The sequence below is a fragment of the Montipora foliosa genome, chromosome 4, assembly GCF_036669935.1.
Source record: "Montipora foliosa isolate CH-2021 chromosome 4, ASM3666993v2, whole genome shotgun sequence".
NCBI lineage: Eukaryota > Metazoa > Cnidaria > Anthozoa > Scleractinia > Acroporidae > Montipora > Montipora foliosa.
The window spans coordinates 15,176,500-15,196,499 of NC_090872.1; the positions used below are offsets into that span (position 1 = coordinate 15,176,500).

At 37.4% G+C, this 20,000-nt stretch overlaps 3 protein-coding genes across 6 annotated transcripts in view; 1 reads left to right on the plus strand and 2 right to left on the minus strand.

Annotated features, from left to right (window-relative positions):
* LOC137999994 (alpha-1,6-mannosyl-glycoprotein 4-beta-N-acetylglucosaminyltransferase-like) overlaps positions 1-2,270 on the minus strand; it is a 9,500-nt gene extending 7,230 nt beyond the window's left edge. For 2 of the 4 annotated variants that reach the window (XM_068846071.1, XM_068846067.1), the window contains exon 1: positions 2,018-2,263. In XM_068846071.1, coding sequence (XP_068702172.1) covers positions 2,018-2,186 — 169 coding nt within the window. In that variant the 5' untranslated portion in view covers positions 2,187-2,263. Of the gene's footprint in view, positions 1-2,017 lie in introns of all 4 variants that reach the window. The other 2 variants (XM_068846068.1, XM_068846069.1) reach the window with 2 other exon arrangements.
* Positions 1-18,244, plus strand: part of LOC137999996 (WD repeat-containing protein 82-like) — a 169,404-nt gene extending 151,160 nt beyond the window's left edge. Inside the window, exons 2-10 of the mRNA XM_068846075.1 lie at positions 7,637-7,797; positions 8,238-8,335; positions 11,530-11,596; positions 12,426-12,525; positions 13,529-13,645; positions 14,520-14,675; positions 16,134-16,203; positions 17,017-17,159; positions 17,531-18,244. Coding sequence (XP_068702176.1) covers positions 7,637-7,797; positions 8,238-8,335; positions 11,530-11,596; positions 12,426-12,525; positions 13,529-13,645; positions 14,520-14,675; positions 16,134-16,203; positions 17,017-17,159; positions 17,531-17,593 — 975 coding nt within the window. The 3' untranslated portion in view covers positions 17,594-18,244. The remainder of the gene's footprint in view (positions 1-7,636; positions 7,798-8,237; positions 8,336-11,529; positions 11,597-12,425; positions 12,526-13,528; positions 13,646-14,519; positions 14,676-16,133; positions 16,204-17,016; positions 17,160-17,530) is intronic.
* A 312-nt stretch (positions 18,245-18,556) lies between these two features.
* Positions 18,557-20,000, minus strand: part of LOC137999997 (dnaJ homolog subfamily B member 9-like) — a 9,716-nt gene continuing 8,272 nt past the window's right edge. The window contains exon 3 of the mRNA XM_068846076.1: positions 18,557-20,000. This exon is cut by the window's right edge and continues 878 nt beyond it. The gene's annotated coding sequence lies outside the window, so the exon portion shown is untranslated.

Below are 20,000 nucleotides of genomic sequence, written 5' to 3' on the forward strand. Positions count from 1 at the left end.
CGTGCACAATGGACGGAAGGACATAATTCATGTTTCCTCTAGATCTGAGCTGAAGGAACAGCTAACAAGCATTGCATTGCTGTTTCTAGGTCATTACTACCAAATCGAACTTACGCCCATGTTACACGAGGCAATTTTTCTTGCAACCCGCAAAGCAACGATGACGAATAAAAAACCTCTCTAGTTGCAAAGGGTATGTTACACGTTGATAACTTCTTTCGCAACTCGCAACGCGTACAATAGCAAACAAGATGTCCTCAAGGAATGTATAACTCGCTTAAGTCCTTCGTTGGTTAAACCATGTTTCTCAGCCAGGTTTTTAGCGGCGTTGGTCTTGTCAGTTTTCTTTGGCGATTTTTCGTTTTGATTCCACTGCAGGGGTAATGTTTTGTAATCTTTCAGCAGTTCAATTTTGTCGTTATCACTTAACTTCTTTTCATTGTTTACGACTGCCGCCATCTTGAAATCTCCCGCGAGCGAAAGATGAGCTCTGATTGGCCCATTCTGACAATATTGCGTTGCGAGTTGCAGAGGGGATGTCACACGCAAGCAACTTGTCTCGCAACGTTGCGAAAAGTAGAGGGTCGTTCTACTTTTCTCGCAACTCGCAACGCAACAATTGCAGTTGCAAAAATGGGGTGTTACACGTGAATTTTTTCTCGCAACTTGCAACGCAACGTTTGTTGCGATGCGAGTTGCAAGAAAAATTGCCTCGTGTAACATGGCCTTTACAGTTTATTGATCAGATAGTCAACAAAGGGAATTGTAAGATTTTTCCTGTAGTGATTTTCTACCGTTTTGGCAGGGGAGTTTGCACGGTTGAGCTGTACGTGACAGGTTCTTGGTTTCTGCACTGTGATGTCCAGCCTCTCAGAAATTCGGCATGCTTCTTCAGCCATTTTGCAATTTTTTTCGGCGCTCAAAAATTAACGTTTTTACTACGTCTCTGATGTCGAGTGACCGCCCTCCGGAGGTCGCTGCGCTACTGCGCTACGTTGTGTAAACGTGATATTCCGGCTGAACAATCCCACGGCCAGAGCGTACCAGAACCGGAAATTTGAAAAAAGTTGCAACCAGTTTTTCGAGATTTACTTCATTAAAACATTATTTACTCTGAGAAATATCACCGATTGTCGTAAAACAGTGGAAACCAGTGTGGATCCGCGCTTTCTGACACCATTTTGGTTGGCGTCAAAAAACATTTGTTGCTAAGCAACGTTATAAGATTTGTTCCCAGGCTAATGTTACGTGGCTCTCCACACAAGCGTCCACACAAGCGGACGGAAACGGTACCCGGAATACGTCTGCCACGTCAGAATATACAATAATACAATACGGGTAATCTGCATTTTAGCTGAAAACACACACACACTTTCGAAGAATCCGGGGAAACAAATATACTATGAATATCTTACATCTAAATAGCTTATGTCTTGTAGAGAAGGCGACACCAAACTGAAAGACTGACCCGATTTTAATACTCTGACACCGATCAGCTGAAATGTCGATAATTTGCTTGCTCAGCGCCTGCATGTTGACAATTACAAATTGTATTTTATTTCATCGAAAATAAAAAATCGAAATCTTTTTTAATGGGACGATGGGCAAGGGTGATTGTATACAGTTTTTCGCAGTTGTCTCTAACGCCAATTTTGCTTTATATATTCGAAAACACATTCATGGCTGGCTGAGAAAACATATATCCGCTGTTGTGTTGATGAAACCGAAAAATCTTAACTGGAATTCATTACCGCAATTTCTTCGACTGATCTCTGAAGGGTTCAAAGTTCTCGTTTTTGTTTAGATGATACCACATCGCCAATAAAAACCAACGATCAATGTACGCAGAGTTGAGTTAAATTTAAGCTTAAATTCTCTGATATGAAACATTTGTGAACAGTCGAAGGCTGCCTAGTATACGTAATGGTTGTTCCTCGCTATAAATACAGCAATTTCAATGACAGAATCCCATGTATAAAACCGATGAATTGAGTGAACTCAAAATTAACACACTTACTGTTGGGTCCTGCAGCTTGTAAAGTTACGCCATCGGCAAACTTTGCGTCCTCGGCATTACGAACGATTGGAATTGGCAAGTTTTTCCAGTTAAGCCAAGAGTTCAGGGACAGGGTTAAAACTATAAAAACTATAGTCGGTGTTAAAACGCGTTTCAATTTTCTAAGCATCCTCAACGTTTGTCAAGGGTTAAGTTAGTAAAGTTATGTTCTTCCTCTGTTTGATAAATATTACGCACCTATCAATGTTGAGCTGCTGGGGGGGGGGGGGGGGGGGGGAAGTTATGTTCTTCCTCTGTTTGATAAATATTACGCACCTATCAATGTTAAGCTGCTGGGGGGGGGGGGGGGGGGGGGAGGGCCGGGCATAGGCGGGAAATTTGAACTCAGATCAGTTTTTCTGTTCAAAATTATGCCCGGCCCCAGGGAAGCCATCCTGGGTCAAAAGAGTGCAAATTCCCCAACCACATCTTCCTCCCAAATATGCATACGTAAAAAAGAACAGCAGAAATAGGGACAGAAATTATACTTTCTATTTTTTAAAAGGTAACAAAGCAATGACTTCAAAATGTAACATCTGTTATAATGGAAAATTGCCATGTACTTCCATAGTTCATCTGGAAAATATATTAAACTTTGAGGACTGTCCCAACTGATACTACTCGAAATGCCATCCTTTTATAGCTCATGGTCATTATTTAACAATTATTCGCCAAAGGCAAAGTGATTATCACGGAGCCTGAGGCGAATAATTGTTTTAGTATAAATACACAGGTGATTATTTCAAAAAAGAGAAAAAAAAAACATTTCAATGCGAAATCATCTTCACTTACAGTGGCAAAACGACTACTGGCAGCCATTTTGTCCATTGAGGTGATTATCGGCTGATAATCCGAGATTGCAAGCCAATGAGAGCACGCAATTTTGTGTAATCACCTGTGTATTTATACTAATTATATTTAATTACTAAGACAACAAATATTACAGCTAAAAACTCGGTTTCTAAAAAGTTTTCCCCTTTAAACTTTAAATTATGCCCTAAAGGACTGACTAAAAATAGAACACATACTTTGTGAAGGAAAAAAGAATGTGACATGTTAATTACTTAAATTGTAAACAGGAACAACGGAAATAAAATATTAAACTTTATATAAAAGAGAGAAATATTCAAAAAAGCTCCATAAGAGGACTTAAGATGTGATAAATAGTGAGCCGATAAAAATGAAATTCAGTATTTCGGTCTCGTTTTTAGTATTATATAAGATTGCTTGGAAACAAAATTCACTGCACACAAGGTGAATATAGATTTCAGCCTCATAAAAGGCTTTAGAGTTTCAGTCCATGGCGTTGAGGGAATCGCAGAGAATCGGTTTGCTTCTTGTGACTTCTGGATAATTCCAAAATGGCCATACTATTTTTCAGTCTTTCTCGGTCATTCAAGATGGCAAGCAGTCAAGATGGCGTCAGTGGACCCCACTCTTCTGGTTAAAGTCAAAAGTCTCAACCCCCGGAACTCAACGAATGATCATAAGTCCCTACCATGGGCAGACTTGTAACGTCAAATCCCCCTCCTATGCCCAGTCTCCCCCCCCCCCCCAGCGGCTTAACATTGATAGGTGCATTACGCGGAAGACAATCCGGAACCGCAAAGGGATGGAACATGGACCGTGGAATCAAGGGAATTGCAGAACACACTGGTGATTCCAAAAATTAGTGAACAAAGAGGAAACAAAACTGTAGGAAGACCGATCCTTATCGTGAAAATTATAGATGCTAGCAATCAATCGCAACTCATTCGCTCAGTGGTAGAGCATTTGTACAAGTAATCAGAACTCTTCAGACTTTCCCGAGTAATATGGACTCACTGTCGAAAAACATAACATAATTTTTGGAGTTATCAGTTTTGAGTAGTGAGTATCTTTTACATATTTTATATTGTTTTACATAACATCTTTACAAGAACACCATTCAAGTGGGGGGGGGGGGGGGCGGGGGGACAGCTCACTATTATTTACAAGCATAGAGTATATGTCCTCCCAGAAAACTTAAGCCAGTGGCCAGAGAAGTCTCGTAACCAATGAACTTTTTCTATTTTGTGCATGCTAATGAGGCTGGTTGGGATAATCAGCTAATGCAAGGACAGAAGAATAATCTATTGGTTGCCATTTATGAACATGGTCCATACAGATCAGGCACAAGTTGACGAAGGTTGAATAGAGCTATCCCAGGATAAACCACCATATAGTGAATCAGGTTTTAATAAGTCCTCGTCTGCTGGATAATGACCCATCCAGTAGGTCGTGCCATCAACCTGAAACTATTTATTATATAAATACTAATGAAATACCAGGATTTCTCCTTTTACTAAAAAATCATATCTTCACCGCGCGCAGTGAACATATCATTTTTATCTTTTCACATGTGAGAATATAGGTGTCGTCAAGGTAACGAACACGATTAGCCAATAAAACGTGAGCTTCCTCTTCATTGTAAGATACTTTTGGGCTTTAATATAATTCTCTACTACATTAACATTTTTATTGCAAATTTTACATTATCATGATTTGTTTTTCAGAACTTTCATATCTTGTTTCACATTACACAAAATGCGTGTTTCAGCAGTTGGTGACCGCTTTTTCATCATTTCGAAAATGAGTAAAACAAGTTGTTTTAAATCTAGACATTTCATCAATATCTATATAATAAACAGAACATTACATGGCTGCTTGGGGATACAAATTTGATCTTCTTGTGCTGAAAGTATTGCTCACTTGTGAGAGATACTTTCAGCACTCAATGATAAAATTTGTACAGTGTGGTACCTTTGCACCAAAATGGCTTCTCCTTAGCATGCATCTCCTCATGTCACCTGTATCCCCATGGAGATCTACCACTGTGTGACAGTGTTTGCATTTGTGACATTTTGCTTCAACCAGTTGGAAGTTTAAGCACTTTGTTAAGCCACACCTTACTGATACCTTCATGCCCTTTTTGATCTCTATTATTAAATTACTTGAGAGTGTTGCTTTAATTAACTATCACTTCATGTCTTGTTTCCTGGAGATCCATTGTTTCAAAGAGTGTGAAGTGGACCCCTTTTCAGCACTACTGTACTACTTGCAAAAGGTGAATTTTCATTGTCAGGGTTTATTTGCCTTTGTTCTGCAGTTTTCTTCATCTTATCACCAACAACATTTTATCTAACAAAGGTTCCTCCATAGCATTGGATCTTGTGTTGTTTTTAAGTCTGTGGATGCTCATAACCCTTACTGCAGTCAGCACACTAAAATGGTTCGGCATTATCACATACTCTCTTTTGCAATTTCAGAATCTGGGTGTACATAAACTTGTACAGGAAACATGTACATATTATTATCTCTCTCCAGTATTAATTTTCTTATGCCTAAAAGTTCAGACTTGGTGAATTGCCTTTACAACTTCTCACAGTGTTTGGAAATGAGTGGTTTCTAGAAGGCACTGGAATGTATCCTTTATGTATCAATAGCTCCTTTAATTTTCATAGAAAAAAGCTATGTCACGACTGCCACATTTATACTGTTTTTTTCCAGTATGTCTGATCTCTTCCAGCTTAGGATTATGCAAGCCCCTTCCTACTTTTGTTATAATGTTTCAGTGTCTCTACTTTTATGTTGATGCATGATATACCGTAATGACTGCATTTGTATCGCTCCTCTCCTGTTTGAGTTCTCTCATGCCTAACGGCATTTATGCGACTTGTCACAGTGATTGCATTTGTATGGCTTCTCGCCAGTGTGTTTTCTTTCATGAATTGTCCAGACACCTTATTAAAGAAAAGCCTTTTCACAATAACTCCATTTAAATGGTTTGACTCCAGTATGCTTGACTTTTTGTTGCCTTAGGCCTGCAGCTGATTTAAACACCTTGTGGCAAAGGCTGCATTCGTAGCTGTACAGTGTTGATAAGGTACAAGTATGCAACCTCTCATGACTCACAAGGACTTGTGATGCCAGCATTTATATAATTATTTCCTTTGAATTTCAACTTGCTGTGGTTGGTCTGTGCTATTTCCCTCGTCTCTTGAAGACATCTTTCAGATCAGAAAGGCTAAATGAGGTTTCCCCTAAAATAATACAGAATTTAGATTCATATCTGGAGAATAAACTAAACTGAGGAATACTGTACCTGGGAATATTGTTTTGTTGGTAAGCATACATGTACAATGCAGAGTGCAGACTTAGTATGGCATACTGTTTTCTTGTTCTTCAAGTAATTTAGAAGTATTGATGTCACAGGAGCTGCCAACTAGTGTAAATTATAAGACTTTGTACATGGGAATGTAACGATCATACACATATACTATAGTTCAAAATTTAATAAAAATGATTTACATGATTACTTCTTGTGTTTCCGTGGCATTTGGAGCCATTTCATGGCAATTCAAGCAAGTTTTAGGTTCTCCTCTATCAAGTATATATACACTGTACATTCAGATAGAGGATAGGAACCTAATAGCAATCAATAATTGGAAATCAATGAAAATCAATAACTGAAAGTTGAGTATCGATTTTCAGTGATTAATATCTATATTTTAATTAAAAAATATTGATTATCATCGCTTTCTTAATACTCAGTATTTTTTTACACAGAAATTGTTGTGTTCAATGGCCAGAGAGGACTAATAAGCTCAGATTGTAGGTGGCCGAGCTGATCCCGATCCTTAACTTTGTAATTTTGAAGGCACTGTCACTTTCTGCTCTTTTCTTATACGCGTAGAAAGTCTGCCCAACATTCACCTTGAAGGGGCATTTGTGGTACTATCCTTTAACAACACAGAATATGGATAGTTCTGCTCCACCTTGTACTTTATCTTCAGTAGACATAATGGACATTAAAGTGGCATGTGGCACATGTGCAAGTCTTTCTGTGTACCCCCCCCCCCCACAACTCTGATTATCACTATTGTCCAACCATTTATTGAGATCAATAAAAAACAATAATAATCAATAGCAATTAAGACATTTTGTGAGTAAGTATTGATTATTATTGATTGAACAGGTCAATCAATTAATTTTTATTGATTGCATTGATTGGCAATCAATGATTGACTTTCATTTTCATTATTATTATTATTATTATTATTATTATTTCACTTACTTACATTAAAAGAAATGGAGATGATTGATACTAAAAAAATCAAAATTCTATAAAATTACGAATTCCATGATGCAGAGATATTAAAATCATACAATCGAATTATCGAATTATTATTATTATTATTATTATTATTATTATTATATTGATTGATATCGTCGGGGGAATTGCCATGCCAAGCTAGTAACACAGAATGGAGTGGTGCGTGGTGTAGTAATCTCAGAGTACTCACTCGCATAAAAATACAGGATTATAAAGATGCGCATAACTGACAAGGATTTTCTCGATTTCCTCACCTTATAATAACTCAGAAGAATCCACGGTTGGCAGGTAACGCAGGTAAAATCACGCAGGTATTAAACTACTCCGTGATGACTGAACACGCATTGCCACTACTTCAGCGGCAACAAATTTAGTACTTACCACTACATGTAAACCTACACTTTTAATTTTTAGAGCTTCAGAAATGGCCGACAGTATCTGACAGCATGAAACTGATCGACAGCACCATTCGAAGCTTTCGAGTTGCCAAAGTCTTTCGGGAAAATAGTGATAGAATCAATCACATAGACTTTTCTCCGAACGGGGAAACTCTTATCTCCAGCAGCGATGACGATTCCATTGTGATTTTTGATTGTCTCGAGGGAAAGTAAGCTCAGAATTTATTTCTTGGGTACAAGAGAGAGAGAGAGAACTGTAAACGGCAGGCTACTTTTTGCCGTAATACCATGAAAATCCTCTCGATCTTACTCATTCTTCAGATTTTAACACTTGCTCGAAAGATGTATATAGTTAACCGGCAAGAAATCAGCTTTTGATTCAAGTCGACAGTCAAAGAGGTCTCATTGATCTTGCAAAAAACCGCGAAATTAAAGTTAGCCTCTTTTTCTGCTTGCCGGAAATTTGGTTCTAAATTACTCCATCAAGAAATTTGTGTCAAGTTGGGATTAAAGTGGGAAATACCCAGAATGGGTAGAGTGATTTTTGTTTTGCTCTATGGCCTGAAATATAGTTTTCTTCCTTTTGGAATGGTGACCAAACAAAAGACATAAATTAACAGAGACATAAACTATCGTGATCTTTTTTCAGACCGAAAAGGACGCTCTACAGCAAGAAATATGGAGTAGCTCAAATCCAGTACACGCATGCAACAAACACTGTTATTCATACTTCTACCAAGATTGATGGTGAGGGTCAAATATGTCTGTAATCAGTCTTTTTGCTGTTCGTAGTGCAAGGCATGAAAAGTTATCTATGGCTGTTGATCCTTTTCTCTGAATCTTAGGAATCAGTGATATCAAAATGCAAAGCCGCTTGTATCCTGGAGGGCTTAAACTGCAGGTTGCAGTTTTCTGTTCATTGTTTCACCGTAGCTGAAACAACCCAAACCTTTACTATTACCATATATAATTATGGTAAGACAATGACCTGCAACCCTAACCTGCAACCTGCACTTTACACCCTCTGCTGAAATATCTAACTTGTATAACTAGGTTGTTGTATGAAAGATTAAAGTGCAGGTGATAGACAAAAGAATGAGGAGATAAAGTTACTACTGTCAGAAGATGAGAGCAATCTTATTCTTTGGTAGTGAGAAGTGATTTGGAGGCTCATGATAAGAGGAAAGTGAATAAAGAGGTGGATGGTAAAGGGGAGGGAGGTGTTGATACAGAAGAATCTTGCCAAGGGAACAGTGCAGCAGATCATTGTTTTTTTTCGTGGCAAATTGCACCTCGGTTTTACCAAGGGAAAAAAAATTGCATACCTGGGTGGCGCGGGACCGCTACCTGCAGCAAAGACGAGGTATTGCCTCGTCCTGAGGGTCAATACTTTCAGGTGGTACTGTACAGACCAATGATTGCATGTTTGCTGTTGATGTGGAAGCTTCTCACTGGGATCTTGGTAGAGAAGCTGTATGGACATTAAAATTTTGCAGGGTAATAGGTCGGTGCGTAGTTTCAGGATGAGCAGAAGAGATGTAGGAAGAGGTCGCGGGGTACAGAGGATAAGTTATTGATAGACAAGCCGGTGCTAACCCTTTTAAGTGGCCACTGGGAATTAAAGGGTTAAGGGAGGTGATCCTCACACTTATATATCTGGACAATGTAAGCAATATTATTGTCTCTTACAGACACCTGGAAAATTCAGGTGGATCCCGTTGAAGCTGCCACCTGAATTAATATTTTCTCAGGTGTCCATAGGAGACAATAGGAAAGGAAAGGAAAGGAAGGGAACTTTATTGAAGTGTCTAGTCTTCTAGATAGCGCTTGGGCACTAATTGGGGACACCGTAAACTGAAATCAACAAATTAACACAAATCAGATCAAATTTTGAATTTTGAGAAGAGGGGAAAATCGGACTTAGTCAGATCTTTGATTCTTGCATAGGCAAAGTTGGATATCGACATTATTCTATGTTGTACGCTGTATACTGTTGTATTGTAAAACCTTTGCCACGTATTGAGCGTGTTATTAATTAGTTAAATTCTAGACTTGAAAACGTTTTGCCTTCCCGGCCTCTTCAGTTCCTCTTCAGAGGCCCGGAAGGCGAAACGTTTTCAAGTTTAGAATTTAACTAATTAATAACACGCTCGATACGTGGCAAAGGTTTTACAATACAACAGTATACAGCGTACAACATAGAATAATGTTGGGAAAATCGGAGTACCCGAGAAAAGCCTCTCAGAGCAGAGTAGAGAACCAACAAACTCAATCCACATATGACCCTGTGTCTGGGAATCAAACCCAGGTCACATTAGTAGAGCTCTCAAGTCTTACACATTGAGCGTGAGTCTCATGCATTTCGATACAATCTCACGCTCTCACACTGACACAAGCATTTCTCACGCATTGCCACGGCACTTTTCTCTTAGGTAAATCTACCTCTTAAGCTTTCAGAAGTGCTCATGAATTTCGAACTGGTTCCTTCACTGGCACTGAACTTTGGCCAATGTTCAATCTGTTTGTGTGCGACCAATTTTCTTGTTTCTTCAGGACTTTCACCCATTAATATATGAAGTATAGGCTCAGGCTGACCATGATAATAACATGGGCTCTCTTAGCAAGCAGCATGAAAATAAACCAAAATGTTGGACTTGATGGTGCATTGAACAAGTAATTTGAGAAGTGCAAATTAAAAAAAATTTCGGGTGAGCATGCCCCGCGGAGCCCCCAAGAATTGTTTGGTGCCTCCGGCACAAGAAACACAGGACACTTGCATCTTTGGCGCAAACTCCAGCAAGCGTCTCTTGGGAAACTTTAAGACTTGAGAGCTCTGCATTATTGGGAGGCGAGTGTTCTCATCAATACGCTCTTTCAGTCTAGTATTTTTTCTTTTAAGAAAATCCACTTGCTTTGTTGTAATGTATCAATTTAACCATTACATAACTTGTATATTTTTCTCACAAATAAGTTAATTAAAATTCAAATTGTACAACTCCTTCACAACTGATAATGTTAAAAATGTTGTTTGATCCCTCAAGTTACATCACCTCTGCTGTTCTCAAGACAATAATTATTGCTTTCATTGTCCAGGTATAAGTGTGGGGATCACTTTCTATCTTTCATTTAGGTTGTTTGGAACGGGCGTTACTAAACACAGGAACAGAACGGAATGGAATATACTGGTTGGGAATAAACCGGAATATGCTGGAATGAGGTGGAATGAACAAGAATGGTACAGGAATATACCAAAATGAGCCGGAATGAACGAAAAAATGTTACTTCCACAACAAATAATTATTCATGTAGCTACAGATATACTGTACAGGTCAAATTTTTCTCGTGATCGAAGTGTTCCAAATGTTACAAAAGGCAAAAACACATGCAATTCCCTTAGGGAATCACATGACACAACAAAAGCTGACTGAAACAACCGAAAATCTGTCGGTGCTAACTAAAACACCAAATTTTGGCATTTTCGGGTTCATTCCGGTATATTCTACTTTATTTGGGTGTCATTCCGCCTTATTCTGGTGTCATTTCGGCTGGTTCCGGTATATTCTGGTACCATTCTTGTTCATTTTGTTTCATTCCGGTGTTTTTCCGTCTCATTCCGTCATATTCTGGTTTATTCCAGTATATTCCGCTCCGTTCCGTTCCTGTGTTTAGTAACGCCCGTGTGGAACATTTTAAAAAGGGTAACTTATTAGATGCATAATAGATCAATGCCATAGTTTTATGGAAATGTTAATTTGGGTTGCTTTTTATACATGTAGATCAGTCTGGTTGCAATATATAGGTGTACAGGTGCCGGTAAATGTACAAAAAAGTTTCAATATTGTGATCTAAATAGCCTCTCCAATTGTACCCTACCAAACAGTTTAGACTGTTTCAAATGAAATTGCTCACATGTCCAAATGCTTGGTATTTTGTCATTTTAGATACCATTCGTTATCTCTCCCTTCACGATAACAAGTATCTCAGATATTTTACAGGGCACACAAAAAGGTTAGGGTAAATGTAGTCAAGAGTATTAATTTTTGTGCCCAAAACAGCAGTCTGTGTTAGGGCTGATTTACACGGTACGATTTTCTCGTATGCGACAAGCTTACAACAGGCCTACGGCATGACTTTAATAAGATTGGCATGTACGTGACTCAGAAAAAACTTTGTCATAGCGTTTTGAAACATGTTTTAATTTAAAATGCTGCGACAATCATAAGTCATGTTGTAGGCCTGTATTAAGCTTGCCGCATGAGACAAAAATTGTACGGTGTAAATTGACACATAGATAGATACATAAATAGATAGTTTTATAGTCTTATGTTTTAATCATGAGCCTCTGGCTCGGGCAACTGGGCAACCATGCCTCACGTATGACAAAAAATATGATTGATTGATTGATTGACCCAAAAGTACAGATACAAGTAAGCTTTCCAGTTTAATATTTATTAGCATTTTGAGGCAATTTGGGCACAAAAAGTTTTCGTAGGGTTAATTCAGCCACTTTAGGGTCAAATTACCAGTTACTTGCATTATTGTTCCTGAAGTCGAGATAAGTAAATTATGACTTGATTTATTGGATGAGAAAACCTTGGTCCTGGATACCAGCATTAACAAAAGTTAATTATGTTAATAAATGCAGTGATCAGCAACTTGGGTTGACAATCAGACATAGTACCTGTTTGATGTTAAATACTGGTTTGGAGAACTTTGAATGCTGCCATATCCATTAATGTAACGAGACTACCTTCTAACTAATTGAATGTAGAGATCAAAGCTAATTGAGCTACATCCTTGTATAACCTTGTGTGTGGCTGCACTGACTTTTTTCTAGGGTTATGACCCTTCACATGTCTCCAATGGATGATACATTTGTGTCTGGTTCGTTGGACCGGACATTACGCTTGTGGGATTTGAGATCGCCAAATTGCCAGGTAAGTAAATTATTTGTCATGACAATGTTTTCCTATTCACTGCAGGCATTTTGTACATGAAAGCTCCACTTCTTCTACATGTATGGGAGTTGAATGTCACATGTATAACCTTTTAACTTTTCATAATTGTAATGCGCATTTGATCAAATTTTTGTTAATTTGCACAATATAAGTGAATAAATTATTATTACTATTATCATTTCATATAATGTTTTGGTATTAAAACATATTGATCTTCTTTAATTAACTCTCACTAGTAGGAAATTTTGCTTTTTTCTCTTAGATAATTGCTTTAACTATTGAACAAATTTTAATTTCTTTTAGTGTATGCATGGTACATGTACTCTTAAACACGCTTAAACTTCATGTGAAAAAAAAGTTAAAGCAAACTGCATGTCAAGCTTGAAGCCATCAATAATTGTTTCTCGATTCCCTTTTATTTTCTTCAATCTCTCTGGGTTAAGTATTAAAATTTTTACTGTAGCAACTACTGTACATGACTTGTCTGTTCAGAGAGCTATTTACATAAGACATCTACCATGGCGCTATACTGATTTACGATACCAAAACAATATAGTGCTTTATTAGAGGCATATTACTTGAATCTCCTGGCCCAGGTTGCTCAAAGCATGGTTAGCTCTAACCAGGGTTAAACACCATGGAAACCTATTAATAGGGTTTGATACCATCTTACCCAATGGTTAGCGCTGATCAGGCTTCAAGCAACTGGCCCTGGCAAACAAAGCGCAGTTCAGTTGACAGTTTTGGAACACTAAGCACTGTGTCGCAATGCACTGTGTACGCAATGCATGCCTACATTTTTATATTGTACATGCATTTTTGCGGTCTTGTGTAAATTTGAAATACAATTTTAGGAAAATGACGTAAAGATACAAACCAGAAGCGTTTTCTGTCCTACAAGGTTAATTGTTCCCAATTTTAAGGGCAAGGCTTTATAAAGTACATGTACATGTAATATTTTTGTTATTATTGTGATATCCAGGGTTTGATGCATGTTAATGGTAGACCAGTTGCAGCTTTTGATCCTGAGGGCCTCATATTCGCTGCTGGCGTGGATTCAGAAATGGTCAAACTTTATGATTTGAGATCATTTGATAAGGTACAGATACTTCATCAAAGCTGTCTGTCATAAAATTAAAAGTAAAGTACCGTAATGTAAAAACTCCATTGGAAGGGGAGCACCTAGCTGGTCTTTTACAATGTGTGCAAAGTGTGACCAGTGTAGACGGTAATTTAAATTGCATATGACTAGCTTGGTACCACAACTTCAACTGAAATCACGTTGTGTTAATGAGACTTGAGATATCCCTACGACAGATGTAAAAAGTCTAAATTTGGGATCACAAAAGACAAATCCAGAAAAAATAATCAGCTGTTCGTTTTGAACCAGTATTATGGAGCATCTGCAGGCAAACTCTGTGCCCTAACCAATGGATGTTACCGTGTCTTATGGATGTCAATTGCCTCTGAGCAGGAAGAAACTCAACATAAACCCGTAATGCAGACTCCACAACATGGTTGAATTCATAATAATTTTTTGGATGATTTAAATGAAATTACCAGCCGTTCATGACCAATCACAATCTTAATAATATTATCACCTCTACTGTCCTGCTGATGCAGTCCTGTGGAAAATCAGATTACAAAATGTGATGTGAACAGGTGAGTTGATATGGGCTTGTCTGGAAAAGCCTTCATGATCTGTTTGAGCAGCTTGTTTACTAGCAACCATTTTCGTGTTATTTTTGTGGTGCTAAAATGAGTGACTGCAGTGAACAAGACGAAAGCTCACAGTTATGGTGAACTGAATGGACCTTGCTGGGCTTGATTTGGCAGCTGTGACCTTGAGCCAATATTATTTTCCTGTCTAGCCCTCCCACTCATTCAATAAGAACAATACATTTAATTTAGTTTGCCGATGAGGTGGTCCTTGTTGCTTGACAAGCTTTCTGCATTCTACACTAACTTTGCAGGGCCCATTTTCAACATTTCACGTACAAAATGACCCCAACATTGAGTGGACAGGTGTGAAATTCAGTTCAGATGGAAAAATGATTTTACTGGCCACAAATGGAGGAGTTATTCATTTAATTGATGCTTTTCAAGGAACTCAACTTCATGCGTTTACAGTGAGTACTTTGATATTTGATACTGTGCATAAAAACTATAATGCACTCAAAGGAAAATTCTGTAATAATAATAATCCTTATCAATAAAGATTTGGTAATGCAAAGACAGGCAAAAATTAATGATAAAAACGGACGTTTCGGTGTCTTTATGACGCCATTGTCAAGGAGAAATAAAAATTACAAAGTTTGCAGCAAGGTGTAACAAAAAAATTAGCATACAGTGTTTTGCATCCAGCCCTTCAATTATATAAATACTTTTGCCCGAATTGAATCGCTTTGCATGTTCAGAGTGGGTTTAATAATAGTAGTAGTAATAATAATAATAATAATAATAATAATAATAATAATAATCAGAAGGATTCATGGAGCTTCGAAAGTCACAATAATACCTATCGTGGTGCTCTTGGAAGCATATCGAGAGGTGCAAAGACCTGGTTTGGCAAGCTAGATGTACCTGACTTCCTTGGAAGCGTACAATAAATTATTGGCCATTCTTGGAATGGCTCACCTGTTGCGGAAAAGTGTTGTGTCTCTAAGCTACGGGGAATTGTTGAGACACAATCTACATTACCCAGTAGAACACCAGACAACTGGAGAGAATTGAATAATAATAAACCAACCAATATACTGTACTTTTAATAAAATTTCGTATAATTATAGCTAGCTTCATATTTAAATGTCTCTAGAGGGAATAACTGCCCAAAAAGAAATGAAACTAATTAAATGGATGATAAAATTACTGAATGCTGATTGGCTGGGACACAGGGCATTTTTTTCTTAATCACAAGGGCACTTTTTGTCATCAATAGGGCATGATTACTTGATCCTGATTGGTTAACAGTTGCTTATCCATAGCAACCAAAGTTACAAGGGAGTCTTCTTCCAGATTCTGACTCTGATCAAAACCCAATATACCTGGTCAGCGGTCAACTTAAAAATAAACAGATGACCTAAATGAGCTCTAAACTTGAGCCTGTGACATGGTCATGTGATACTGGTCAGCAGACACCTTGTTTTGACAGGTGTCAATTGGCCATAACATGGATAATGTCCAATATCAAAGATGTACATATGCTGTTAACTAGCTGGAGAGAAGTAACAAGTATTGATTCTCTAAATATGAGCCTGATATGGTCACATGATACTGGTCAATGGCATACATGAATAGGTGGACAATGGTACGGTGACCAAAACCAAATTTTATTGCACAGATGGGTTACCATATTTTATTACCAATGGTGCTCTGCATTTATAATAATTCCAATGTACAGAATGTACTGTATATATATAAATAAAACTAAATTATTATTGAATTTTGAATCAATACTAAAAATTTTAGCTAATGGAGCTTGATAATGCAACAATCCTAATCCAGTTTAACATAATCTGAAACAAGATGTCTTGAGGTCATGAAAAGTTTTACATGTATGGTGACATGATCTGTGCGCCTTCTTTAAGGGACATGCTGTTTCAAGAACTACTCCAGTTGAAGTCTGTTTCTCTCCTGATGCACAGTATGTCTTGTCAGGTAATTAGTGTTGGATTTGCAACTTTTTCGAATATAAATTGTAAAAGAACCAAAAGGGGGAATGACAATGTGAGAACAACTCAACAGAATGGTGACCAAAATATGTAGTTAATTAAGACACCCCAATAAGCTCATCAAATAAATTTGCTTGCATCACATATTTTGGGAGCTTCTTCATTAATTAATATTTTAGTCACTACGAATTCAGTTTGGTTTCTTTGCTTTGGGCTTTCTTATATGAAATTAAGTGTGTTTTACATAAAATTATTGTTCGGCATCTCAAGCTTTTTTTTTTTTGAAGTAGTTAATATTACATGTATATTATTGGTCACTTAGTGAGATATTCTAATTTGAAATTGGCTGAGAAAGTTAAGACTAAGGGTGCTTTGCATTTAACAGAACTGGCCAGCCAGTAAGGAACACTTGCATGATAACCCCTTGCATTCTTCTGCCAGAGAGAGCTCATGGGACTAACATTTACGCCTTTCCCAGGGAGTAAGGAACACTTGCATGATAACCCCTTGCATTCTTCTGCCAGAGAGAGCTCATGGGACTAACATTTACGCCTTGCCCAAGGAGTATATATCATCCTCAAAGTGTGTTAATTTGAAGGCGTTGTGGAGTTAGTCCTTCGAAATGCCCCGTCTGGCTGGTCAGTTCTGTCAAGTAGAAAGCGTCTTAAGACTTCTGGATCCCCTGCCTTGGGATTCAAAATGTGTACTAACCACTTCATTGATCATGCTTTTAAGATCTTTGCTTTGACATTCTTTTAAAAAAATTAACCAAGGTTGTGGTGTTGGTTGTAATTTTCAGGATCACAAGATGGGCGTGTCCATGTATGGGCATCAGATAGTGGTCAAAAACTCACTGTACTGGAGGGAAATCATCCTGGTCCTATTCAGTGTATTGGCTTTAATCCCAAGTACATGATGTTGGCTAGTGCTTGTACAAACATGGTGAGTTAAGGTCTTGTCATAGGTTTGAGGTGGAATTTTTTTAAACTGTCTTATTTTGATTCAAACTACACTCAAGGAAAACTAAAATAATGTTAATTTCATTCTTATAGGATAAAATGCTCACAAAATAAGAACATTTTACACTTCACAAATTTTAAGGACAGCTCATTACCTTGGTTAGCTCTAATCTGAGCCATTGAATTAAAAACTCAATCTGTTTATTGTTAAAATTAAATCTACAAGTGTTTGATGTGTAAAAAACCTTCAGATTCTTAGTACTGTTTTTTGTTCAGAAACTAAGTTTCAACTGTAGATGTATCTGACCTTTTACACTGTAATAAAATAATAAATTTATTTTCATTGTGTTTCAGGCATTTTGGCTTCCTAATACAGATGAGCTTGATGATGCAAGCAAGAGATTGCTGACCGGTTAACAGGGCACAAGCCTGAAGTACTAGTAAACAATGTTTAAGTTAAAGCTTTGATGTATAGTCTATGGGTTGACAGGTGCAACTTCTTTTACATGTAGCACAAAATGTACAGAGGACTTTTAGGTATTATTTCTTGGTAATTAATAGCATTTTAGTTGGCTCGTTAAGATTTAAAGTGCACCAAACCACAAATAATTCTCGTTAAGATAAAATCTGTCCACACATGACAAAATTGTTTTCCTCTTTTGATAACACAGTTTTTACGAGCTGTTCAAGTTCCCCAAACTGGCTGTGGGTTTTCCTACAGTAGATTTGAGTTATTGATGGACATGAATCTATTATACATTATAAAATCCTATACGACCCTGCTTTCAGTAGGGCATTTTGTCAATTGAAGTGAAAACAAACTTTTGCCAAACTTTCCCTACTTCAGAAGGTTACAGAAAATCAGGGTTTCAGTGGACAGAAAATATGCAGGGTTTTTTGAAAGCCAAGTAATGTATATAAAAATTATGCCACACTCAAAGACCTAAACGCAGTCATAGCTTTTAATTGACAGTTTACATACTATTAGTAAAGTTATTTACAACTGTACCTTTTTGAATGTCTGTAAATTATTGTCATGACTTAAATAAAATCAACTTGTTAATGCAATTTTAGTGGTTGCGAACTCTTGCTTTGAAAATGGTTTGGCCATTTTTTAGAACTGTGGGGAGGGGGGACTTTTGAACAATCACATCCCTATCTCCAGTGGCCAAGTGGACAGTTTGAATTCCACAAGTCTAATAGCCACAGGTCTGGGTCAGAAATGAGGGCCATTTATGAACCCAATGGCAATCACTGTTTCCCATTTTCCGTGACTGCGTGTAGAATGGCTAGATTTGTGGACCTGCTTTGAAACGACCAAAAGAATATCATTGCCCTCTGATAATGCAAATTGTATGATTAGACAAGGAAAAAAAACACTTTAGGAAATAACCAAGTTTTTATTCCATTTACAAATAATTCTGTACAACCCAGTTGAAATTTATAGTTAACATAATGCATCAACTAACCTTCAGACAGTAATGTCAACTGCAGAGACAATGATTTCTCACGAAAAAATTCCTTCCTTATAAAAATAAATTTAGTATTTCTACAATGAAATTACTGGTTACCCAAGAATAGGCCTTTTGCAACAATTCGTCACGTGACCTTTTCTCATAAACACGATCATTTTGCTGGTTTCATGAAATTATTTTTCCACAAGTAAAAAGAGCAGTGCAAAATATGCTACAATGCCGATTTTTGTAAGTACATCGTTTAAACTGGCGTTGTTACAGTTGAAAGAATGAAAAGGACGCTTTGCCACCCAGTCACGCTTCAATGAATTTCATACAAATCCTTGTATTTTTCCAAGTTTTCAAGCCACTTTAAAATTCTTCCTTCAAAATATGAAAGTCTCAAAATGTCCACCCTTGCACATTATTCTCACTTATTGACCCATGGTAACAATAGGAATCTAATCTCTGTTTGTGGCGCATAATTAAGAAAAACTACACTGGAGGGCAAAGGCTTTTCGTTCATAAACAAAAGTATGGAATTTTCAAGTGTTTAAATGCTCTTCAAAACTAATTAATAGTTCATGAGCCTAACAGCCTATCAAAACATCGATAAAACGTTACGTGTATGAGCTTTATATCCTGATAAAACACTCCTCGATAGTATTCTTTTTATAAAGAATACTAATAAGGCATAGCTTGTTTTTCTTGTATGCAAATATTCACATCTCACAATTTGAACCATTGTTTTGAGTCCAGACGGACACACTCTTTGTGGAATGTTTTTGAAGCCAGTCAAAAAACTTGCAGCACATGTTTTATCGGGTCTAAAAACACTTGGCTACGCCTCATGTTTTTAAACCCCGATAAAACACTGCGGCTCATTTTTTAAACATTACTTAAAATCTTTATCTTTCGTGGTATTTCTCTGAAAATTTGTATTCTGGCTATGACAAACCTTATCTTTCCATTTCTGGAATTTATAAAGTCCAAGCTTTAACTTCACCAATTATTAGTCATGTGACCAGTTTGTTGCAAATGGCCTATTTATAGCAGTACCTTGTTTCTGTATCACAAGGTGATTCCCTAAAATCATTCTGAACAGGCCCCTCTCATACCAAACCTACAGACATGCGGGCATAACTAAACCACGAAACAGCAAAACGAAGCTCCAAAACACCATGTATGATCCCACCATACATTGAATACTAAACATGAAAGGTTGGATTTGAGATTAAACATTGTTTCTGTGTTTCGTTGTTCAGTAATGTCACAGACATGCTCACAACTGAATAGAAAAGAATCAATATGTTGATAAGTTACACTAACTTGCATTCATGTACCTTAATGGAAGCCTTCCAAGGGGTAGG